Source organism: Diabrotica undecimpunctata, chromosome 6 (assembly GCF_040954645.1).
Source record: "Diabrotica undecimpunctata isolate CICGRU chromosome 6, icDiaUnde3, whole genome shotgun sequence".
Taxonomy (NCBI): Eukaryota; Metazoa; Arthropoda; class Insecta; order Coleoptera; family Chrysomelidae; genus Diabrotica; species Diabrotica undecimpunctata.
Genome location: NC_092808.1, coordinates 28,824,544 through 28,852,056, shown reverse-complemented (window position 1 = coordinate 28,852,056; position 27,513 = coordinate 28,824,544). Strand labels below are relative to the sequence as shown.

The 27,513-nt window shown below is 32.1% G+C and overlaps 1 protein-coding gene across 3 annotated transcripts in view; it reads left to right on the top strand.

Moving 5' to 3' along the window:
• LOC140443331 (potassium channel subfamily K member 1-like) overlaps positions 1-27,513 on the top strand; it is a 210,356-nt gene that overhangs the window by 138,005 nt on the left and 44,838 nt on the right. Inside the window, exon 1 of one of the 3 annotated variants that reach the window (XM_072534526.1) lies at positions 7,183-7,708. The exons of the other annotated variants lie outside the window; for them this stretch is intronic. Coding sequence (XP_072390627.1) covers positions 7,417-7,708 — 292 coding nt within the window. The 5' untranslated portion in view covers positions 7,183-7,416. Of the gene's footprint in view, positions 1-7,182; positions 7,709-27,513 lie in introns of those variants that run through there. 3 annotated transcript variants of the gene reach the window in all.

Below are 27,513 nucleotides of genomic sequence, written 5' to 3'. Positions count from 1 at the left end.
CCAACACCAATAATTTACGTGTTAAATACAACGAAAAGATCGCCAAGTACAGAGATCTAGAAATACAAATCAGGAGACAATGGAGAATGGAAAGTACCCAGACGATACCTATTATTCTTTCTACCACTGGAGTCATCCCGAAGAGCCTCCTAGAAAACATAAAAAAGCTGGGTCTAAATGAACATCTATATAAGATTATGCAGAAAGCTGTGTTACTTTCGACGTCCAGATGCGTACGAAAATTTTTGGGAGATACACCGACATACCAAGTCACCTAGGACTCGATAACATGGAAAGAGTCCCACCAGAGCTCAATCCTTTTGATACCGTAGGTATCTGGGATGAGTGAATTTTCCCCTTAGAGGGAGTGTGAGCCGTATGGCTAAATCTGGAATAAACAATATTAATAAAAAAAAGATACACAAAAAATATTGAAAATAAAAAATTAATAAAAAAAAAATAAAAAAAAAAAATGAAAAAAATAAATAAATAAAAAAAATATATATATAAAAAAAATAAATAAATAAAAAAACCACTGCTTGCGGATCTGGATAATACTGGAGAAACATAACCTCTGGGCACTGGATGCATGGAATCGAGACTGGATACCTACTACTAGGAAATTGTATACAACATTGTATAAAATTGTAATAAAATAAAATATATATAGATATGAGTTTTGTAAGTTCACCAATTGTATAATGTAGAATTTTGCCGTAGTTATATTGTTTTTAAAATATTAATAATGAAAATATTAAATATTAATAGATTTTATTTTAATCCATTGTCAAGAATTAAAGTCAAACGTGATTAGGCGAATGAAACCATAGGTTTCGCAGTCAATATCCCAACCACACACACATACTATTTCATTTCCAGTTGTGCCACAGTGGCTTTTAATCCATGCTAACTTAACAGTTTTGCCTTGTTGCTGAAGTTCTTTAATTTTATTTATTATATATAATTAAATGTAATTTACTTTTGATTTAGAATTTATGGCACTAATTTTACTTTTAGAAATTTTGCTGTCACTATAAATTATAAACTTTGAATGATTTATATTAGATAAATATTTTAGTGCTTCCACTATCGCTATTAATTCAGCTGTGTATATACTCATGATGGAATTGAGTTTAAACATTTTACTGTTTTTATTATTGTTATTCCAGTATGCACATCCCACACCTTCGATACTTTTGGATGCATCTGTATATAGCATATAACAATCTTTGAACAATTGTGAACTGTCAGATATAAACATTAATTTTCTTAAAGATAGAGGTAAATTGCTGTAGTCCCTCAAGAAGTATAACTGAACTTGTTGCAGAGTATTAAAGACAATATTGTAATTTGGGTTTATGTCATATTTATATAGTTGTTTATTATATATTGTCATTTTTGAATAGAAATCTACTATTTTTAGAGTTTTCTTTTTCATCCAATATTTTTCTGTTAAGTCTAAGAACAGCTGGTGTATTTTGGATATTAAACTTAACTTTTTCTCGTACAATCTAACTAAAAGTCTGATGCCAAGTTTTATTTGGCCTAAAATCAATTGGAATTTCACAGCATTCGACTTGTAGGTTACTAATGGGTGTAATTCTTAGGGCTCCTATACAAATCGACGGCATTTATTAACGATTTTGTCTATTTTGATTAAATGACACTGTGATGCGTCACTGTATAATATTGATTCATAGTCGATTATAGCTCTTAAATTATTTTTAAATAATAACAAAGAAATATTTGGATCTGCTCCCCATCGTAAGTGTGCCACGAATCGAAGAAGATTTATTCTCTTTTCTGTTTTTTTTAACTATATTGTCTATATGTTCTTATGTCATCAACTATTGTATGCTTGACTCCCATCATTTCTCGTATTCTCTCATTTGGTATCCGATCTCTTCTTGATTTGCCTGCTGCTCTTCTCCAGAAGTCCATTTCTGTTGCTAGTAACAGTTTCTCTGTTCTTTGTTTCATTGGCCAAACTTCACTGCCATATGTGATTACACTTTTAAGTATGTTGTTGTATATGAGTTGTTTGTTCGCCTGACATAAAAACAAAACAGTTAATATGGTACGGCCATGTACAGAGAATGCCAGATGACAGTATTCCGAAACAGATTTTGACGTAGACACCACAAGGAAGAAGAAAAATAGGAAGGCCGAGAAGAAGCTGGAGAGAGGAAATTGAAAAAGAACTAGAGGAAAGATAAATCCCTCCAGGCCTATGGTTAAATAGAGAAGAATGGCGGTTAGGAGTCGAAAGGCGTCGGAGAACGCTGTGAACCGATAGTAGTAGTAGTAGACTATATGTTCTTTCCAGAGAAGCTGTCCATCAAGAGTAATACCCAAATATTTAACATAACTTTCCACTGGATAGGAGACATTGTTTATTAAGATGTAGTTGGGTATCTCTTTTCGTTTTCTTGTAAAAATACATAATTTAGTAAATACACCGAATCAGACTATCTGGAATATCTTCTGATTGCCATATTTGATTAAAAATTTTTAATAGTCTTTCTTTTCATTTTTGATGTAAATTTGCCAACATAATATAATGTACCTATATTATCTATTCCCGGAGAAATGTTTTTCTTGTTTTTAAGACTTATTTCTAATTCGTATAAACTAAATGGTACTGAAAGTGGATGATTAGAGTTTTTTCATATGATGATGATGATCATATGAGTGGATGATTAGAGAAAATATATTATCTGGACATAGTTTTCTCAAAAACTCCTCAACCCATTCTCCTTCGGTCACTGGATTTATTTGTGGTTTAAAGATGTTTTGTAAACGTTTGACTTGATTCCACATATTTTTTATTGGTGTATTTTTGTTTAAAGTTTCACAAAAAATTTTCCGTGCATTACGCTTACTCTTTAATATAACTTTTTTGGTTTCTGCTACACATTTATTATAATTTATATAATTTTGTATATTGGACTGTAACTTAAACTTGCATAAAGTAAATTGTTTTTGAATAACCTTTTTACAATTGTCATTACACCAAGTTTTTCTAAATCGTGGACTAGTCCCTGTTCTTTTCTCCGGTATACATATTTTACAATATTAGTTTAATTTTTTTCAAAATTGTTGGTAACTTAAATTATTATCGAATTCCATGAAATTGTCAGTGATAGAAGAGAAAACAGACCAGTCCGTTTTATTTATATTCCATTGGAATTTTGTATTTAGTATTTACACTTGGTTGGCTTTTTAAGTACGGTATAAAAATTTACTTGACGAATTATGAAGGTCCCAAGTGGTTGAAAAACACTGATGTATTTATTGCTATTTTGCACCAAGGATAATAACTAGACTTCGGCAAATATGCATATTGCATATTTTGCATATTGTGCATATTTTATGCAAATATTTCATATTTTGGCATATTTGTATAAAAGTTTGCATAAAGTGCATAAAAGTTCAGATTTTTATACTGTATTTGAAAATTTTTAAACATACCAATTTATTTCAATTCTTGTATAAAATTTTGTAGTCATTTTAATCAAGAAATGATCTAAGTACCTAATCTCTACAGGTACAAAACATTTACAATTTCAAAGAAGATCAATTTAAGTAGCCCTCAACATTCTTAGAAAGTCTCGGTCACTGAGGCATTCAGTTATTGGATAATCGCTAAGGGTTCGCTCATTTGCATTTTATGATCTAATCCCCAAATCTATCTACAATTTATTGTATCTTAACAGCAGGTAAACGGCTAATAGTTTTGTTCCTAATTTAGGAATTTTCCAAAATCTCCCAGTTTATTGAATTAGGTACCTAAACATTTCTAATTTGATGCTCAGATTTGTAAATCATTTTTGTTTTGATATTCAAAGCGTAAACACTCGTTGTGCGTAACAAAAAGGAAGATTGTGATTTTATAATGCCTAAAACAACCAGTGCTTCAACTTGGATTAAACCTTATAAAGAGCTGTCTATGGATATGGGAAAAATCTACTGTTCAGTCTGTGGCAAAATTGTAAGTATCTAATATTTTCTATTAAATATCTAATATTTCATACATACAGGGTGTTTCCAAATGACACTTACAACGTTTGACTGTAGATACTTCTCGAAAAATTTAACAAAACGATATAGTTAATGAGGGGTCAAACTTATTTACTTTTCGAGATACAGGGTGTTAAAATTAAAAAAAATTAAATTCTTTTAGTTAATAACAACAATAACTTTAAAACCAATAAACGTATTTACTTGAAATTTAGTACTCGTAGGTTGTTTTTAAATGAAAAATAGCTTCCTTTAGTGAGAAAAAATTGTCCATGGTACAATACAATGGTGTGTATTTAGAAAAATTTTTCACCTTTACTTTTTTTTATGAAGTCAGCTATTCTAAAACACAATTATTTTTATTGTAATTGAATTAACAAAAAAAAAACTTTTGTTGAATTTTAAAATAAGTTATATGATGTACTAATGGTTAGTAACAAAAACTAATTTGTGGATTAATACTGCATTTAAAACACTTAGCGAGTTTTTTTCCAAACCAGTTATTTGATTAACCAAAAACACCTTGTATATTTTTATATTTTAAAGGTTGGGTTAAAATAAAGGTTTTTATTTTTATTTATAGATAGCATGTGAGAAGAAATTTCAGATAGACCAACATGTGAGAACTGCTTCACACATTGCAAAAAAAGGAAAAATAGGAGGAAAACATCAAACTTCAATGGCTAAATGTTTCCAATCTACTTCAAAAAAATTAGATGAGCAAGAAACTTTTAATGAAGACTTGTGTCGCGCATTAGTGTCTGCAAACATACCGCTTTCAAAATTAGCAAATGTAAATTTTAGTTCGTTTCTAAAAAAATATTGCAAACTTAATGTTCCAAGTGATCGGTCTCTAAGAAGAAATAATGTGAACGGGCTATACTCGTCGGTGTTAATTAATATTAAGGAAGAAATTGCAGATAATTATTTTTACATATCTGTAGACGAAACCACTGATTCCTCAGGAAAGTATATTGCTCATTTATTGATTGGTGTTCTTAAAGAAGATACCTTACCAAAATCTCATCTTATTTCATGTCAGCAACTTGAGAAAACAAATGCTTTAATAATTTCGCGTTTTATACAAGAAACATTAGCAACTTTTTTTCTTCCGACAACTATTCCTTCTAATAAATTACTGCTTATTTTATCGGATGCTGCTCCTTATATGGTGAAAGCAGGACAAAATCTAAAAATATTTTTCCCAGATTTAATACATGTTACTTGTGTAGCGCATGGATTAAACAGAGTTGCAGAGGAAATACGAAAAAAGTTTCCTCTTGTAAATACCATGATATCCAGTGTCAAAAAAGTATTTCTTAAATCTCCTATAAGAATTCAACTTTATAAAGAAATGCTACCTAACATTCCTCTTCCACCACAACCTATTTTAACGCGGTGGGGAACATGGTTAGAAGCAGCTAATTTTCATGCAGATCATTTTGTTAAAATAAAGAACATAATTGATACGTTAACAGATGAAAGTTTCCAATCTCTTTTGGATTCTAAACAAACTTTTCAGAGTAACTTGCTTCAACAAGAATTTTCATTTATAAAATCAAATTTTAGTTTTGTTCAAAAAACAATTACTCAGAATCACCAAAACTGTCATTGTTCGAAAGTACAGCATTAATAAAAGAATTTGCGTCATGTTGTCGGAACGTTAGAGGTAATATTGGAAAAGATATTTTAAAAAAATTTGAAGCTACTATGGAAAAAAATAAAGGTTACCATATTCTTTCTGAAGTAGTCAGTGTTCTAGCTGGAAATATTTCGGAAACAATTAATTTAGAACCAAATGTTTTGGTTAGTTTGAAAAATGCTCCCGTTACATCAGTTGATGTTGAACGAAGTTTTTCCATATATAAATATATGTACTCAGACAGAAGCCACAAGTTTTTGTTAGAAAATTTTGAACACCACTTGGTCATTTATTGTTACCATAATTCTAAATAAGTTTATTCATACTTAAAAATGATGTAGTTACTTAAAATAAATGTAAATCTTAATGAATAGTAGGAAATATTTAGTTATATACACTTTTTTTTTTTAAATAAAATTGTTACTATTTTACGATTTTTTTATTTATTTGTATGCATATTTTGTAAAATATTTGCATATTTTCGGGTAAACACGTGCATATTTATGCGCATATTTTCTACATTTTTATTTGCATATTTGCCGAAGTCTAGTAATAACTAAAACTAAAATTAAAACAAACGTCAATAAACGTATTTCAACCTTTAATTGTGGCTTATTCCCATTTAAATAGTAATTACTTTAAAATGCCACAAGAAAATAGCTTCAGAACAATATTAAAATTAAAACATTTTTAACCAGCTGTACAGAAAATTTAATTTTCGCTCTTTTATTTTATTACGACTTTGCCGCAAAATAAATTGTTTTAAAGTTATAATCAGTGAAAGTAGAAAAAATCCATATATTGAGTAATTTTTAAATAATAATGTTTACGACCTATTTGAGAGAAAGGGTAAGTCAATTATTTTTACTACAGTTATCACACCACTTTTTCTGCAAAAATCCGAATGCCATCTCTCACATCCACCTCAAAACAGATCCGCCTTGGTCTAATATTCATCACCTTCTCATAGTAAAAAATGATTGTTATTAGTATAAATAAATTACAAAACAAATAAATTTAAAAAGGAAAAGACAGTTAAGATTTGATCTCTGTACGAGTACTAGAAACCAATTCGCTAAGAATTTTGCTTAGTTGATGAGATATGTTGTGGAATGCAATTTTTAGATTCCCCATGTCTCTCTTAACATCTTTATCAACGTCTGTTTTGCCTTACAATTCTTAGAAGGCACAGATGAAAGCGAAATTCTGAATTTAGTTTCGAAAATTAGTCTACGATTTTACAAATAAATTTGTTTATAAAAATATATTCAAACTTTTCCGATGTGTGCATATTCTAATTATTACTAATATTGTTTTGATATTAAGTTATTATCAAAAACGGCCTTAACATAACTATAATCTTCAGTCTGCATCTGTTGACATAAAAGTTTATCAATACTTTGTGTTCTTTTAACCAGGTATTTAACCTTTAAGTGACCGACTAAAAACAAATTTCTGTAATCTACTATTAACAAAACGATAAGAACAATATAAAGCCAAGACTGGGCCATACTCTCCGTAGTTGTTAACAGCAACGAGTGTTGTTCATGCGGGGTAATGAAGTGATAAACAGTTTGTGATCGTTTTAACCAAAATTTTCAAAATGAAAGAACGGACTATACAATATTTCGTTTACGTTTTCGAGTTAAGAAATAAACATTTCTCACATCCCAGTGAATATTTATAACACAAACCTTTAATTATTTATATAGAGTGTAAATAATAAACTTTTTAACATTTTAAATCTCCGAAAAATGGATTACAAACATTACGGCTCTATAACCCTTACTCCTTTAATCGAAAAGGAAAAGGAAGTGCTCATTCCTATCTCACGCCCCACTGTAACCACAGAATATCAGGGTTTGAAGATTTTGGGAATGTGCAAATCTACCTATTTGTTTTCATTTTACCTATTTTTCTACGTTTTTTTCTTGTGCAGCGGCGCGATGATATTCTCCTATTTCGAAAACCCCGAAGAAAGAGCTACAAGACTAACGGTCAGAATGTCTATTCAGAAGTTTCTTCAGGCAAATCCAACCGTATCAGGTTAGCAATTTTATAAATATATTGAAAAATTAAAATTTTATGTACTATTAAAATATAAAATTATACTGGTAAGGCAGTAAAAATATATAACTGTTTAGTATATTATTAGTATGATTATTGAGTAAAAATATAAAATACATTCACTTCTACCGTTGATTGAATATCCGATTGAATATTCGGATATTCAATCAACGCTACTACTTTAACGAGTCCATAGCGGAAAAAAGTTTTTTTTTACTCCTGATTTGCAATTTTAATGTATTTTTTTATTCTCCACGTCTACGTCCTTGTTTTCTTTTGTCCAATTTTTAACCTTATTTCATGATCCTTCTTGTCCACTAATTCAGGTCATAATATTCTGGGCATTACTTGCAACATTTCTCTTATTCCGGTGTTTTTTCATTTTTAAACATCACTTTTTTTATTCTTGAATTTATGGTTGCTCTTCTTTAATAGTCTATTGCAGAGGCTTCTAGCATTTTTGTTAAGTTTTTAATGGGTATATCTCTGGGCTATACGAATTCCTGACTAACTTCCCTTTAAATTCTTGTCTTATTTTTATAATGATATTTCTATTCCACTCTTCTTCTTCTTGTGCCACTCCTATCGGAGATTGGAAATCATCAAGGCCATCCTGACCTTGGTTACAGCTGATCTAAAGAGTTCATTAGTGGTACAGCCAAACCACTCTCTCAAATTACGCAGCCTTGGCATTCTTCTACGGCCTGGATTCCGTTTTCCTTCTATTTTTCCTTGCATTATATCTTGAAGTAATGCGTCTTTACGTCCTCTCATCAAGTGACCCAGATATTCGAGTTTTCTTCGTTTGATCGTTGACAAAATCTCTGGGTCTTTTCCTATCCTTCGCATTACTTCAAAATTTGTAACTCTTTCAACCCAACTAATCTTCAATATTCGACGGTAGCACCACATCTCGAAACTTTCAATATTTTTTATATTGTTCTGCTTGAGAGTCCAGGCCTCTACACCGTATCATAGCGTGTTAAATACGTAGCCCCGTAGCATTCTTAATCAGAGAGGGATGCTTATATCTCTGTTGCAGAAGAATTTCCTCATCTTTATGAAAGTGGACCTGGCAATTTCGATACGTCTTTTTATTTCATTGTTTTGGTCTCCAGTTTCGTTTATTGAAGTACCCAAGTACTTGTCGTTTGCGTATTGAATATTATTTACAACCCCTCCATTGATTACGATTCCTTCGTTTGCTTGCAAAAGGGTTTCCTGGCAGATGCTTTCACTATAAACATTAAATAGCAGCGGTGACAAAATGCATCCCTGTCGTACTCCTCTACGTATTTCTATTGCTTCTCATATCTCATTTTCTATTTTGATGTTAGCTTTCTGATTCCAATATAGATAGAGAATTATTCGCAGATCTTTATTATCTATGTCCTTTCTTTCAAGAATGTCTTTTAGCTTATCATGGCGTACTCTGTCAAACGCTTTTTCAAAATCGATAAAACATGCATGTACTTCCTGATTAACGTCTATGCATCTTCGTGTAAGAACATTCAAACCAAAGAGAGCTTCTCGAGTACCTAATTCCTTTCTGAACCCCATCTGTGTATCACTAATATCTGAATCCAACTTTTGATGAACTCGGTTGTGGATGACTTTTAGAAATATCTTTAGTAGATGGCTCATTCGATGTTCTGAACATTCTTTTGCATTGGATTTCTTTGGCAGTGTAACGAATGTAGACAACAGCCACTCTTGAGGTATAATACCAGTTTTGTATATTGTGCTAAATAACTGCAATATTATACCTATTGAGTCATCATTCAAGAGCTTTAGCAATTCAGTAGAAACCTCATCAGGTCCATTTGCCTTTCCAGTTTTGGAATTTCTAAGTGCCGCTTCTACTTCACATTTTAGGATTTCAGCTCCCGTTTCACCATTTACCTAAACAATGTTATTTCTGTTCTGCTCAAACATTTCTCTTATGTATTCACTCCATCTATTAATTTTTTCTGTTAAATCTATAACAATCTTTCCGTCTTTGTTCTTAAGCAAACTTATTTGATGTCTTCTTTGAGTTCCTGTAATTTCTTTTACTTTTTTATGTACATTGAATGTGTCATATTGTCTTTCATAGTTTTCCATTTCTACACAATTTTCTTCAATCCATAATTCTTTGGCCTTCTTTATTCTTTGCTTTATGTTCTTTCAACCTCTCTGTATTTTTGTGCATTATTCTTCATTTTACGTCTTTCATCCATTAGTTCTAGTATGTCTGGTGTCATCCATACCTTGTGTTTCTTTGCAGATCTGGTTAGGTGTTTCTTTCTCGTAGTTCTTATTGTAGTGTTTATATACTTAAGTTTTTCATCTATGTTGTCTGTTGTGCGGATTTGACTTTCTGCTATTCTGAGGCTGGTGTTTATTTCTTCTTGCACTGCTTGTCGTAGATGTTCACTTTTCAGCTGGCTTAAGTCTAACGCTGGGATGATGGTTTTTCTTATTTTCTTTGGTCTAGCTTCTATCACAGATACTACTGGATTCTGATCCAAACCGATATCAGCTCCAGGATAAGTTTTAGTAGATTTCACGGCATTACGGTATCTTACTCCATACTATACCAATAAGTAACGAAATAGTATCCTTATTACAGTGGTTAATTGCTTCTTCTAAGAGTTTCATTCCTAAGTAACTGTAGTCTTTGTTGTCATATTATTCCAAGTATACAATATAAAGTGGACCAAACTCTGAAAACATCTAATTGTCTCTTTAATAAATGGTCCGAATTACAGAAAAATAGGGACGATTTCGCAATATGAATATTTGAAATTTTATATTTGTAACGTTGCCAGATTTTTAAAATTTTTCAGATATCATTAATCGCTTTGATTTTTAAATACACCCAGTATATTGTACCTTTATTGAAATGTCGACTTTAATACCAGTTCAACCGTATACTATACATACTTCGGATTTTATGTAGTTAGAAACATCTTCTCAGGAAAGATGAAACAAATGCCTAGAAACGCCTAATCGTCTCAATAATGTTTTTGATTCAAACAATGTACAACTAAATTTGAACATAACAATTCAAAGTTTACTACATTCGTTAATGAATATCTACCTAATTGGAGAAGTAATAGAAGGATTATCAAATATAAAAATAGGCAAGGCAGGTGGAGATGATGAAATTGAACCGGAAATGGTAAAATACATGGGAGAAGAAGGAATAAACTGGCTATGGAAAATATATAAAGAGGCGTGGGAAAAACAAACAATCCCTAAAGACTGACAGAACAATATCATCGTGCCAACGATGTAAACTGCGACAACTATAGGGCAATATGTCTGCCATCGGTGTGCTTTAAAATATATGCGAAAATAATAGAGAAGAGACTGAGACAAGAAGTAGAAATGGTATTGGGAGAAGAACAAATGGCATTTAGACCGGGAAGACAGACAAATGACAACATATATATCATTAGAAACCTAATAGAAAGAAGCATAGATACGGGGAAAAAACTAGTATTAGCATTCTTAGACCTAAGAGCAGCATTTGACACGATAGAAAGACATATTATACGGAAATGCTTGAGGAAAATTAACGTACCTAATGCATTGATAAAAATTATAGAAAGTACTTACAAAGAGGTAAAAGGAAGGGTACAAATAACAGGGGAAAGATCGGAAGCATTTAATTGGAAGAGAGGTATTAAACAAGGAGATAGTCTCGGACCTTTGCTATTCATAATAGTAATGAACGAATTAATAAGAAACACTAGAGTCAGAACTAATCAACTACAGACAATAATAGATTACCGCAGATTACAACCGGTAACAATAGAGTCCTTAATGTATGCAGACGACATAGTACTAATAGCAGATTCCGAGAATAAAATGCAGAAACTAATGGATATATGGGTAGAACAAATAGAAGAACTTAAAATGGAGATAAACAAGGAAAAAAGTAAGATAATGATAATCAGCGGCAAAGGAGATAAGGAAGACAATCAAATAAAGATAAAATGTAAAAACTCAGAATTGGAAATAGTAACAACTTACGAATACCTGGGAAGTATAATAACTAATGATGGAAAAATAGACTGGGAAATAACAAATAGAGCAAAGAAATCAAACAAGTTATATTATGCGTTAGCCCCAATAATGGGAAAAAGAGAACTTGCACGAGAAACAAGAATAAAAATATATAACACAATAGTGACAGTACAATTCTGGAAAAACATAAGAGCAGGATAAACTCAATGGAGATGAGACATCTAAGAAGGATAGTTGGAACGACAAAATGGGATAGATTAAGCAACGAGACTATTAGGAGAATGGCCAACCAGGAACCGATAATGAACAAAATAGCAAAGAGACAAATGAACTCGTATGGGCATCTGATGAGGATGCAATCCAATAGAATAACAAGAAAAATTTATGAAGCAAAAAACATCGGAAAAAGAAAAAGAGGCAGACCAAGAAAAAAATGGATACAGCAAGTAGTAGAGGCGGGAAAACTTAAATAAAAATCACTCGAGGAATTGAAAATAATGGCAGAAAACAGAAAAGAATGGAAGAGGTGGGTAAATGGAAATTAAAATAGCTAGCCCAAATCCGACACCCTGTTAGGGTAAAAGGAAGGGGAGAAAGAAAGAAAGAAAGAATATCTACCTAATTAAGTGTTCAGAATTTCCTCCGTTATTAATTTGACATTATCTTAAACGATGTTAGAATGCGTCTATTACAATTCTCCATATTTCTTCAGAAAAAATATGGATTAATCGATAATTCTTTGCCTTAGCTCTGCAACACTTACTTTTATAAATTTTACTTTTCAAGCACCCCCAATAAAAATATTCTTTAGGATTCAAATCGGGTGAACGAGGAGGCCATTCAAAACTATCTAATCTGCCAATCTATCGTCTGGAAAATGTCTGATGCAAATAACACCGAACATTTACACCAAAATCAGGTGGAGCTCCATCTGGCTGAAACCATCTCATTGAAATGAGATGTGATTTCATGGAGGTACAATTTAGTTTCTAAGTAGCATTTCATAATTATCGCTTGTTAAATTTCTTTCAATAAAAAGCGGTCTAATTAGGTTATAGTACCGTATACATGGCCTACTTTGCTTAGCAAATTTTAGTTTTCATTGTAAGGCAAAATTTGCACACGACACGCGTTTTGATTTGATTGCTTTGTCCACGATGTACGTTTTGAATTTTATTTTTTTATAAAAGCTATTAAAAAAAAGCTCTATTTTTCAGAGTTTTTATTTAAAAAAATGCAAGAAAAATTGTAACTGAAAAAAGCTTAAATTTTCTTTAAAAGAAAAATATCTTCGTCTACTTTTGAAAGGTTTTTTATATTTTTCTAATGTCTTAATAATATATTTGGATATACAAAATCATTTTTATTTTTTCTTAAAAAATTTACGGTGTAGTATGCATCGTCGTCACTTATTTCTACTATAATGCCAATAAAATGTTCAACAGTTTTTTTGAAAGAAATTGGACCACCATTAAAATACCAATCTTTAGATTATTTCCATCTACCTCGATATTTCGATATTTTCATCAGACTCGATATTTTCAATTAATTCTACCTGCTCTTCTTCATGTTCATCTACCTTCTCCTCATTATCATCATCACTGTTATTTTTCCATTTCTTTTGCTAAATTTTCATCGTCATTTGTCTATTCTTCTATTTCTCTATTTCTTCTTCTAAATCCTCGTTTTCACATCCGTACTGATGCTGATCAAAATTCTTCAAATTGAACTGATTGACTATGTTCAGTATTAAGTAACTTTTTTAATAATGCAGTATCAATTTCAGAGCTTACTCTTCTCGCAAATCATCCATTTGGCATTTTTTTTAGCAATTGAGGAAAGATGGTTTTTTCAATCGAATTTAAGTTAGATTGGCTTATTTTTAAATCAGTAAGGATCCGCATTTCTTTTTTAATTGTGATGACATGCTGTATATAATTTTGTCACTGTTCAGCAGAGACATTGGCAAACATGGATGAGTTGTCGCACACGATATTTTTTAAAGTCAGTGTTTCGGGCTGCAACGTAATGTTTAACTTGGCTCCAAACTATCTCTATTGGATTAAGCTCACAGTGATAAGGAAGCAATCGTAGTACTTGTCGTATATATCTGCATAACTGTTTGCTACATCCAATAGTTCTGACTTTAAATAATCTTCTTCATAAAATATATCCTTCTCTCGTAACCATTCTTGAATTTGTTGCTTGTTCCAGGAGCTTCTTGGGAAATTTTGTTTGCATGAATGATATGGGGCATTACCCATTACTACCACATTTTTTTCTTCTTTTGGGAGGTTTGCGATTAGTTTATTTTCAAATCAGTCTTCGAAAGACTCGCCGTTCATTTCGTCGTGGTAGTCGCCTGAATCTTTTTTTGCTAAAAATACACATTCTGAATTTGGTAGAAATCCTCTATCAGATCCAACATGTAACAAGACAAATCTCGGACCTCTTTGTTTTGGATCATTTAGACCAGAAGTCAAGCCTTTTAAAAATGCATCCTTATAACTGGTTATGGTTGAATCCATCCATACCTTATTTACTGTATGCCCGATATTTACCCAACTTTCATCCAAATAGAAAATATTCTATCCTTGATTTCGATAATTCTGTATTTTTTTAAGAAATTTATGCCTCCAATTTATTATGTTAGGACGTTCCATCATTACTGCTTTCTTTCCTCTTTTTTCATAAACAAACCCCATCTCTCGCAATAGTCGATATAGAGTACTTTTGGAAAATTTAGGCAAATGTTCGTGTAATGTAATTTTGTCATTATGGCCATTTTTTACTAGGGTCAGCAAAAAGTTGAATATTAAAGTCGTCTATTTTCATTTATTCTATTCAAGTCATCATACTAGGATCTCAACAAACTTTTAAAATATTTGAAATCATAATTATGATCCTTATCAATTGTTGAGCACTATATTACGACGACGTCCGAATATTTTCTGGAACAGTCATTAGGGCAAATCAGTGAATGTTAGTGCAAAATTGCAAGTGCTTTGTGTGTAAGTGAGTATTAAGTTCGAAGCCGGCTCTGCCAAGTTGAGGCCGACGATTAACCAGCAACGCTGCAGCGTTTTCTTCCATTTAATTATCATTGTTCATAAGAGCCAACGCTAAAATCTACTGGTGAATCAGAGTTTAGATAGTTTTACTCAAAGATATTCGAATCTCAAGACTTTTGCATATTCTGAATTTCCTTGTTATCAGGGATTTGGTCTTAGCTGTTGATATCTTCATGCTTCTTCACCACTGTGTTGAATGTTTGTGCCATGAGTTGTAGGTTATCCTCATTATCGGAGATTAAGATTGCGACATCTGCATAGTAAAGAATTTTTATTTGTTTTTCTCTTATCTTATATATTTGTCTTGTCTTTTGAACCTCTTCTATGATTTTGTTTAGAACCTCTTCTATAAATTAAAAAATAATGGACTCAAGCTATCACTTTGACGGCTTCCCGAGTTAATTTCTACTTCCCTCTTTAGTTCATTCTCAACTTGTATTTTGGTTTTGTTCCAATCTGACACAGTTAAAAGCTTTAATCAAATCTATAAAGCACGTATAAACAGATTTATTATATTCCAATGCTTTCTCGACTATATTATGGCTGTGAGTATGGCATCTATTGTAGAACTATTTTGTCGAAAGCCTTGTTCTTCAGTGCACTAATTGGGCATTTCTTATTTATTTTATTGGCAGGTATTCTTGTTAAAAGTTTGAGAGTTTTGTTCAGCAAGGTAATTGGTAGGAGTTTTCCTGTTTTCCCTCTTGTGTATTGATATTGTTATAGTCGTTCTCCCCTGATCGGGTACACCCTGGTTCTAGATTATTTCTTGAAAAAGCTTCTCTGTTTTCGATCAGCGTTTCTTCTCCATATTTTATTTATTGGGTATTCCATCGGGTCCTACGGCTTTTATTTTTTTTAATTACATATGTTATTCCCTATTTTCTCTTTTGTGATTTTTTTTCCGTTTCTAAGTTTGATTCATCTTAATTTTTTCTGTTTTCTTCTTCAAGTAAATAGTAACTACCGTGTACAGTTCTCCTAAATATTTGGTCCATTTTACTGTTTACTATTTTATTTAAACTTCTATATTCGTTAATGGGTTTTTTCGTACGTTTTAGTATTTTTAAACTTATATTTTTCTCCTTTTTTTCTTTGTTTCCCCACATTTGTTATTCCACTTTTTTAGTCAAATATAGAAAAAATTATAAAAGAATAAACAAGCATGTTTCCATATTTTTTAAGCAGTGTATAAGAAAGAACTTCTGTTATTGTAATTGAACCTAAATTAAGAAAATTTTTGTTAAATATAACACACACTTATCAATCCATTATTGAGTAATGTTTTGGAAACCTGCTTATTTTATAAACTACAGTACAGATAAGTCAGGAGGTCAAGATGTGATTTCCCAAGTAATTTAATAAGTTTTATTTATATGAATCACGTCAAGATGTGTAGAAATATGTGGGCTGATCTCACATTGTTCCGTGTTACACATTTTGTAGTTTTCCCTTTTTTAACTTTAACATAATAAAGTATCAACTTGTTTTGTAATTTAGTAGAAGTTATTTAGAGAATTTCTTGTGATGTAGCCTATATTATGGTGGTAGTTACATTGTTGTCAGATCTTCGGGTTTTCTGGAAATCTAATGATCTTTCTTAGTTCAAACAGAACACCCTCTATATTTTTTACCTTTTGAATTCATTAAGAAATACTGATTATTTTCATGTAATGTTTCCTATATCTAAATGTCATAATTTCATAGTTAAAATACATGATTTCCCGATTACATCATTAAGCTTGCTAAAAAAGTGTTTTCTCTATTAGTATTTAAGCTCTGCTTCCTCCTCGTTCTTTCGCTACTCCACTTTTTTATATTATTGTTTTATCTAATTTGTTTTTCCTGTAAATTTTTTATATTGTGGTGCAGTCTTCAACATACATACTTATATTTATGCTCCAGAGATGATCATAATGTATCAATGGCAATATCGTTTCCTTGAGACTTTCTTAGAGATATTTTTCTTCTTCTTTTTCCTCTTTATAAGCAATTCTGCTTGTTCATTAGCGGATTAATACCTCTATGGGAGGTTGTCACTCCATATTTTGCGGAGTCGTGCGATACTTCTTTTGCCGATTGAGGACTTATCTCTTGCTATTTTGACGACGCAGATCTCTTCCATCCTGTTTATGTGGTCATTTTATTCTTTTTTTTTTCTATTTTGTGTCCATTCATTTATACATTGTATGTTACATTTTCTCCTAATGTCTTTACTTCTCTTTCGATCTCTCAGCGTATTTCCTGTAATTCTTTTAAGTACTCTAATCTCTGCCGTTTCCTGTAGCCTTTGCGTTGTGGCTGTGTCGGGTTATGTTTCTGATGCATATGTCATTATTGGTCTTACACTGGCTTTATAAATTCTTGACTTCATCTCAGTGTTAATGTGTCTGTTTCGCCATACAGTGTTATTAAGGCATCTTGCCAGTCTATTTGATTTTTGCACTTGATCTCTCACTTGTATTTTAGTATCCCAGGTATTTTATTGTGATTACTTGTTTAATACTGATGCCATCAATTTTTATTTTACATCTGGTTGATTCTTTGCTGACTACTATGGTTTTTAGTTTTCTGAGATAAGATTATCATATCAAATTCTTTTGCTCTTATGTTAAATCTGTGGACCAGTCTTTGCAGACTATCTTCATCTTGGGCTATCAATATTGCGTCGTCTGCGTAACAGAGTATTTTTATTTCTTTGTTTCCCATTCTGTATCCTCTTTCTTTTTTAGCGCTTTTGATGATTTCATCTATGATTAAATTAAAGAGCATGGGGCCCAATGAGTCCCCTTATCTTATTCCTATTTCTATAGGTTCTGTAAGTTGTCCATTTATTCTGAGGTATTTTGACTAATATTTTTTACTGAAAAAAATTTAACTTATAGATCGCTACTTCGAAGACCCTTACTATTGAGTCATAATCTATTAAATTATTTTAAAAATACATTTTTGCCGATTTCATACTATTTCTAATCTATTTGTTTTGTCATGCACTTGATATACTAGTGTAAAATTAGGTGTAAAATTATGTCATACTCATTATACTGGTATAAAATTAGAAATAAATAAAGAGAAGATAAGATATATCGTAGTTAGAAGTTGCTACGAAAAAAGAAATTCAGGTTTAGCAATTAAAATTTATCTAAAAAGCGTAAATATATAACTTTAAACATACTTTTATCTACTTTGAAAAAAAACACAAAAACTTGTATTACTTAACGTAAGATTTCTTTATTATAGTCTAAGCCCAGTTTCTGGGAGCCACTGGACTGTTTCCGGGGTTAGGACATGGATATGTTCTAATTAACCGCTGATATAGGTGTGTGGATATTCTAAGACTAAATGGTGGACGATTTGTTGTTTGTTCGCTAGCCCCGCATTTATCATACTAAGAGGATTGTGTCTTGCTTTCCATTGAATTAGCGTGTTTTTGTTGCTTATTCCTTGATCAGTTCTAATTCTGTTTAGGTTGCACCATTGTCTGTGAGGAGATTAAATCCTTTCAATTTTGTAGTAGGATTTTCAACTAGGTTGAAATTTCCCATTTCTTGATTGCTCCACTTGGGGTTTCAATGCTGCTTAATTTGGAAGTTCATCATTTGAATTGCGGTTCTTACCGGTGGTCTTCTGGATTTAAATTTTGGCTGTCGGTCACTTGTTAGCTCTTTAATGTAGGCATTTATAAGCAGCTTTGGGTTGTTTGGACACCTTCCATATTGTGGTTTTAGTGCCGCGAGCGGTCTTGTTTCTGGTGGGATAATATCAGACCAGACAGGAAGCTGCTGATATTAATCTAATAGTACAAGATATTTGCCGCATAGTTTAATTCAACGGCGAGTCTAACATTAATGTATGATGACTGTTTGGCCACACTGGTGTTCAGTATTTTGGGGTGCAATAAAATGATATGGCGCTGGTTCTTAAAAAAACTTCCGCATAACAAAGTAACAAAAGTGTCCTAAAAATGGGACAACAAAGCTGAAAAGAATACTTAAACTTCGCATCATACTTTTTTTGTAGCTGTCACGAAAATTCTAAAAAATTCTACAAAGAAGAATAAAAGAAAGCACAGTCATTTGGGCCAAGACTGACGTTATTCAAAGACAAGGACGGACTATTAACACAAAAACACAAAATTATAAATACATGGAAAGAAAGCCGAAGGAATGGACAGTAGGCCTTATATAGTCAATATATAAGAAAGAAAGAATATATTCATACTAAGAACAATTATAGAAAGCTTATGAATATGACTATAGACTTTAAACAAGCTTTTGATGAGTGAGACAGGAAGACGCACTATTAAATATGCTGTTTAACCTAGATCTTGAGACGGTCATAAGAAAATCCAATGTAACCGGCCAAATAAATAACAAATCAATACAAACTTCTGCAGTAGTAAAGGGGCTAGGAGATAACGGTCTTTTTGGTGGATGCGCCCCACGTTATTTTTTATTAAAAACGTCAAAAAAAGCTAAGGTTTATTCTGCTCATTTTGGAGTGGGGGTAAAACGGCTCATCTGAGAATGGAGGTTAGGGGGAGTATATCCATGGGTGCCTTATGCATTTAGCGGCCAAATCGGAGAAGACTAGAGGTACAATGACATAGAAAGTAGATTAATATCTGTTCGAGACCTGTTTAAAGCTGATCAGGACCTGTTCAGGAACTGATCAACTTTGAACAGGTCTAGAACAGGTTTTGATCAGCTTTGAAAAGGTCTAGAACAGGTCACGAATAGATATTGATCTACTTTCTATATCATTGTACCTGTAGTCTTCTCCGCTTTTCAACAAGCCGTCATAGCCCTTTGGATATCCACCCTTTAACCGCTAAACCTTCAATATTTACTATTTGAGCTATCCTCTTTTCAACGAGATCTCATACGTTACAATCAGACGAGCCGTTTTACTCCCACTCCAAAATGAGCAGATCTTAAATAAGAAATAATATGGGGCGCAACCACCAAAAAAGTTGTTTTCTGGTAGCCCTTTCAATAATGCAGATGATGTAGCAGGAGCAACCAACGACTAACAAGTGTTCAGGGAAATTGATCTCGAAGCATGTAAAAAAGAGCTTAAGATAAGTGAAAGAAAACATGTACATGACAGTCAAAAGGATAGACAATCAGTACAATAACAAATAAATTTCTTGCCGCCGCTCATCGATTCATAAATTCCCAGTGTTTATAAGAAATTCTCAGTGTTTATAAGAAATGCCATAAAAAAGTAAAAACAAAGTATAGAAATGAATAATTGTACTTATACGACGGTTTCTCTAAATTTATATATGCCATATAATAAATATCCACAATAGATTTAAAACTCACAATAAATGGAAAATATGTTATGGATCGAATTTTTGCAGCCGAGTATATTTTAGCTTTTTCATTAATAGTTTTTTAGGTCAATACTTCAACATAAAGTCGGTTTGTTCTTTCGCAAATCTTTATTGTTGCCTATTATACAGAGTGGCCCAAAAGTCTGGAATCGACCAATTATCTCATAAATTGCTACACCACATTTTGGGATACGGAGATTTCATATTTGATATTTGCAATGTTGCCAGATTTACCGTTTCTCTTATATTATTAGTAACTTTAATTTTTCAAATTCATCACTCTTTATATTCAATCATTATTGGAATCTACTATTCAATACGAGTTCAACCATACGTAACACTTAGTATCTTATGTAGTCTGAAAGGTCTTAAATACATAAAACAGTGCAAAATATGTAGATGTTAATAAATTTTAATAATTAAATGTAGAATGCTGTGATTTTGACATTTGTTCAATATTTACATTATTAACTAAAACTGACAGTAGTTGTGTTTCGAAAAGTTCTGCAAGATAAATTGCTTCTCTAAAATGGCTCTTAATGAAAAAGAACAAATTACTATTCTAATAATGTGAGGGTACGGTGACAGAAAAAGATCTTATTGTAAAGTAGCCAACTTGTTCAATGATACTTTCCCAAACCGTTCTCCTATTCATAAGGCGACAGTACAAAAAACTGTAAAGCGATTTGAGAAATCTGAAGAAGTAAAAAAAAGATACCGATCAGGTAGAGTTGAATATACAACAAAACTTTAAATATAATGCAAAGTTTTGTTGAAGATCCACATACATCCTCACGCAGGGTTGTACAAGTACATGATGTAGGTCGTTCTTCAGTCTTACGTGTAGTACGTAAGAATAAATTTAAACCATACAAAATTAACTTATTGCCAAAATTAAATGAAGATGACTTCGATCGTAGATTGGAGTTTACTGGGGTAATGATGGATAAAATTGAAAATGATGAAAATTTCGTTAACCGAATATGTTTTTCCCATGAAGCAACCTTTACACTGTGTGCAAGTGTAAATCGACACAATTTAAATTACTGGAGTGACGTAAATCTACACTGGATGCGTGAAAACCATACTCAAAGACCACAAAAATTAAATGTATGGTCAGGTTTAGTAGGTACTCAGTTAATTAGGCTACTTTTTATCGAAGGAAATTTAACGTCAGATAGTTACGAAATATTACTTAGAAATGAAATTGTACCTACACTGGGAAACTTGTTTATGGCCAATTTGAATCATATATAGTTTCAGCAAGATGGAGCTCCAGATCATTTTGGTGTAAATGTTCGGCGTTATTTAGATGAGATATTTCCCGGACGATGGATTGGTAGACGAGGTAAAATTGAATGGTCTCTACGTTCACCTGATTTCAATCCTAAAGATTATTTTTATTGGGGATACTTAAATAATTCAGTTTAAAAAACTAAACCAGTAAGTCTTGCAGAGCTAAGGCAACGAATTATCGATGAATCTCGAATACTTTCTAGACAATCATGGAGAAATGTGGTAGACGCATTCCATGTGGTACCATCGATTAGGGTACTGTCAACTCATAAATGGAACACATTTTGAACACTTAATGTTCTATCAATTGTTACGTTTTCATGTAGTTAAAAATAGTATTAAAAAATTTATTGAGACAATTAGGCGTTGCCAGAATTTTGTTTTATGTATTTAAGGCATTCCAGACTACATAAAATTATAAGTGTTACATATGGTTGAACTCATATTGAATAGGAGATTCCAATAATGACTAAATATATAGGGTGATAAATTTGAAAAACCAAAGTTACTAATAATATAAGGTAAACGGCAAATCTGGCAACGTTGCAAATATCAAATATGGAATTTTCCTATCCCAAAATGTGGTGTACCTCAAATTGTGTACAATTATCACTAGCAATTTACGAGATAATTGTCCGTTTCCATACTTTTGGGCCACTCTGTATAGGTACAGTTACTTATCTTTCATTTATGTTGTCAGTGTCACCCCATTTTAAGTTTTTCTTATTTTGATTGCCTCTGCCTGTGTTTTGATAACACATAATTTATCTGTGTTGTAGTATTATCAAAAAGTACAGTAGTTTTTTACAAAAAAAAAAATTGTAAAAAAGGAATAATGAAAATCGCAGACGGTATAAAACTAAATTCTTGCTTTAGTTTTAAACCGGTTAATTAAAACAAGAACAAATGGACTATAGGAGTGGAAATTAAACGGCGTTCACCAGCTTTGAGGCTAATGAGCTTAGAGAATGATCCTGTTATTTTGGGAAAGAAAAATATTCGTCGCTTACGGTTTGATGGATTTTTAACAATTTTTGTTCCATTTTCATCAAGTAAAATAAAATGGCGGTATAAGTAATAAAAATAATAATTTATCAGTCATAATTTTTTTAAATCTTATCTGAATTTTAAAAATATGTTATTATTAAATGAAGATTAAAACTTAACGATAAATATCCAGCTTTAAAATTTACACATCATAAAATTGAATTCAGTTAACAACACACAATATAATACTCTTCTATAAGTAAAACTTACTTCTTGTTTTGTATTATTGTTAAATCCTTATATCTTTTAACATGATTTATGTTCCAAAATCTCCTTTTTCTACTTTTTCTATCATTTCTCAGTCATTTCACTTGCTCTAACGATTTTTCTTCTTTTGTTGCTATTTGTTGTATTACATTGTTGTATTACAGTTGTAATACATATTACAGTTTTATTATATTTTACCTATCTGACTCGTTGTATTCTCTTGTGCCCTTCACCTTTATTGTCTTACGCCCATAGTTTTCAGGTCGGATTCCACCATCCACGTTTTTTGACATTTTCTTTTTTGCTTTTATATATTTTTATCACTGCACATGTCCCATCCATGACGGCCTGTGACTTTTTATAAATCTTGAAATATCATGCCCTTCATTCAATTTAATAATCTCATAGTTTCTACTGATTCTCCACGTGTCGTCTTCCTTTTTCCTTTGCATGTCTTCAGTTGCTCATCTTTTTGTTTTTACCACGGTAGGGTAAGTTGCTTGCCTGATAAATTGTGTAGTCCATCACCAGATTCATCTCAGGAATCTTCGTCTGATTCTTCTTGGTTTTCCGAAGGTTCTATATAAACTCGATTAAATGTTTCATTGTTAAAGTCGTCCCAAAATTGTTCTGGCTTAATGAGATATGCAATCTCTTGGACTGTCAATCTATAACAAAAAATTAAAATATTTCTGTAGATTTAATAATTGCGTGCCGTAAAAGACTAGCGTGCCATATAAATTACTTCGACAAAAATGCAAACTTTATAAATACTGGGTATATCTAATGCTCTAATAATCTAATTACATGCGTAAATGTTATCAACTTATCACATGAACTAAATTTTTACACAGATATAAAAGTAATATGTACTGGTAAAATAATAACCTACCTTTTATTAGAACACATTTCAATACGTAGTCAAAACAAAGACAAACTCTCAACATACAATCACAACGACAAATAATTTTAAAATGTATTTTGCTTTCGCCTGCAACTAAACTACATATTAACAGACCTAAAAAATTCTACTAAGGTTCTGAAGGTAACGCTTTAAACGTTGTAAGTCACGATAAAACGATCGTTGCTTAGTGTATCATATATGACACCCTAACTAACAAGAACTTAAGTAACAGAATACCAAGTGGCACTCTTTAGCGTTCTTAGTTTAACTATCTTAGTTTAGTATACCACCTTAACTTGTACTTAACTTAAACACCAACATGAAACAGAAAACTTTATTCCTTTTTACAATACAGAGCACAACAAACACAACAGGCATACAACCACTTTGAAGAATCCAAAATGAAACAAATACTTTAATTGGAAAAATAAAAAGGGAAGACTGGGAGAGCTTCTCAAAACAAATAGAACACGCTTCTACGGAAAACAAAGATAAATCAGAGGGCAAAGAAACGAGATGAACGAACTAATAAAAACGAAAGTGGAAATCTTCTTCTTCTGTTTATGTTGACACGACTGTCTGTTTTTCAATGTGTCTCCAGTAAGTTGTCGTTCCATCGTTTTCGTGGTCTTCCGTCTTCTTCTTAAGGTGCCTTCTCCATTACTGAAGGTTGGCTATAACTACAGCAAGTTGCTCTCTACTGGTCTTTCTACTGATCGTCTTTCTATTGGGGAACCGTCTCTTGCCTTCTTTACTATTCTAATTGTTGTAATTCGGCTTATATGATCATTCCATTCTTCTCTTCTACTTCTTAACCAGTTCTTGATGTTCTCCACCTTGCATCTACGTCGTATATTTGTACTTCTTGCTCTATCCCATAGTGTCTTGCCATCAATTTTTCTAAGTGTTTCATTTCTGCTGTTTCTAACATCCTTTTTGTCCTCTCTGTGTCAGATCGTGTTTCTGCCGCGTATGTCATTATTGGCCTGATAATTGTTTTGTAAATTCGGCCTTTCATTTCTTTCCTGATATTTTTGTTTCACTATACTGTTTCATTCATGCAGCCTGCGGCTCTGTTTACTCTATTCACTTGAGCTTCCACTTCAGGTTCGAGCTTTCCGTAGCTAGATAATTTGATGCCTAGATATTTAAACTCCATCACTCACTTGTTCTATTATTTGATCTTCTAGTTCCAAATTATATCTTAGTAAATTTGCTGTTGTAACCATGCATTTTCTCTTTTTTGGGGAAATTAACATGTTAAATTTTCTGGCAGTTATATTAAATTGGTGCAGCATACGTTATAAATCATATTCACTTTGAGAGGGTAGTATTGCGTCGTCTGCATAGCAGATTATTTTAAATTGTTTTTCTCCCATTTGATATCCTTTTTTAGTACTTTTTTTATTATTTATTATTTCATCCATCATCAGCTTGAACAATAGAGGACTCAGGGAATCTCCAGGACTCATCCTATTGCTAACTTCAATGTAGTCGGTTAGTTCTTCTTCCACTTTCACTTTTATTGTGTTGTTTTGGTAAATATTTTCGATCGTTTTGATTATTCCTAGTGGTATCTCTCTTGGGAAAAATCTAATGATTTTTCATGCACTTGCCTCATTTTGAATATAGCGTCGGTGCATGATCTTCCCGACCTGAAACTTTTTGAAGAGAGGTATTAGGATATCTTGATCTCCATTCTTGAGGAATTCTGTTTTGTTCTATTATTTTTTGGATTAGTTTTAATAGTTGTTTGGTCAGATCTGGTCCTCCGTACTTAAGGAGTTCGGTATTCTGTCCTCTCGTGGTGATTTTCTATTCTTTAATTTCCCTAATGCTTCCTTTACCTCTTCTTCCTTAATATTTATTCTTTTGTTTGTCGTCACCTGTGGTATTGGTGGTTCATTATCGTCACTTTTAGCAAATAGGAATCGAAACTAGTCTACCCATGTTTTCTTCTAAATGTGCTTCGTTTATTAGTTCGTTCATCTCTTTTCTTTTTCCTCTAATAATTCTCCATATTTATTTTTGTGTTCCGTAGAAGTCGTGTTCTATCTGTTTTGAGAAGCTCAATCAGTGTTCTCTTGTGGAAATCGAAACATCAAAATAAACTTATGTATTTTAAAGTAATATTGTGACTTTCCAGCAAAAATAGTAAATTGTATTAGGGCACATCTTGGCGCTTGTCATTTTTGTTTTCAAAAACTTACAACTTTCTCTTTGTATTTTCTATAGCATCACTCATATCACGAATCCATTAAATTCTATCGGTCTAATAATAACTTTCAAGAATAACACTCGATTTCGACTGTACTGTTTTGGAACGAAATTACGAGTCAGCGAGAAATATGCTTTGTAGGTATTAATTTTTATTTTTTGGATTTTCTACTTTTTTGCTTCCACTGTATTTATCTCGATTCTTAGATGTAAAACTTTTTATTGCCTTATCATCATCTTCTACCCTAGTAGGCCGCACGTTCTCCTTGACCGCTCTTTTAAAAATTGGATAAATTCCCGTCACCTCTTCCGCTCTGAGGAACATGCTGTTAATGTCATTACGAAAGGAAAAAAGCTGTAATAATTTATTTGTTAAAAGAATGGCTCTTCCTACATTCAGCCATTTTTACAGACAGATAATAAGTCACATAATGAATGAGTACAAAAACCTTCTAGAATGATCTACTATTAATATTGCATAAAAACAAGGGGTAATGTGCAGGGTCAAATGTTATCAAACATAGTAAGGCTTGTAATTTATATACACATTCCATCTTGTAAAAAAATAGATTACATCACTCGGTATCATACACGATTAAAATAACTCTGTTGCTAACAGACTTCATGTCAACTTCTTTATTAAAAATTTAGGTTGTTTTATAAATGTATTCGAATTTTATAAAAAAAGCAGACAGATACGAAATGTTTGTTAAACAGAACTACGCGTGTGTTAAAAAACACTTGTCTGGAGAAGCAGATGCTACCAGCAAAAGATAATGAATGCAAAAATATTGAAATTAGTATATATGATAAACAAATGTCCAATATATTACATCTAAAGTTCACCTTTGAAGAAAATTTCAAAATACCATGTTACTCCAGCCGTCAGAGACGAAAATGCCACTGAACCTCTAAAAAACATACGAACAAGCTAAATTTTGCTGAGAATATCAATTTTAGGACGCCGAAAAGATGCAAAAAATTTTACCACTTTTACTCTCGGGCTTTCTCCTAAAGCTCCCCTCGTAAAGGGAAGAAAACGAAAAAAATATCGATTTACCAATAATCTGTACGCCATAGAAAAAAATGTTTCATGACAGCTGATAAATTATCTATCAATGTAGCTGTATCAGGACAGGTCGAACGGTCGAGGAACGGTCGAGGAACTGTTTCATCTAGCTGCCGACCGAGAATCATTTCATCAGCTTGTCAATATGACGATAGCCAACGCTTGAATACAAGCACGGCACATAAAGAAGAAGAGATAATTTTGAACAAAAAGTTGGTTCAAGCGTTGTTTCTCTCAGAAACAACGCTTGAACCGATCGGCAATTTTTTATGTCAGTTACGCGCGAGAAATCAATGTTCAATAAAATTTGTATCAGCTCGATTACTTTACTATTTACTCGATCTTACTGACATTCAAAATAGACGGTCGCTTCAAGCGCTGTTTCCGAAAGAACGGTTCATTCTACACAAAAAGTGCTAATAAACATTTTTATTAAAATTATCTCAGCTACAGTTTTTATTTGAAACAATTTTTTCTACGGCGTACAGATTCTTAGTAAATCGATTTTTTTGCGTTTTTACCCCCCTACGAAGGGTGTTTTACAGGGAAGCCCAGGGGCAAAAGTAGTAAACTTTTTGGATCTTTTTTGGAGTCCCAAAATAATATTCTCAGCAAAATTCA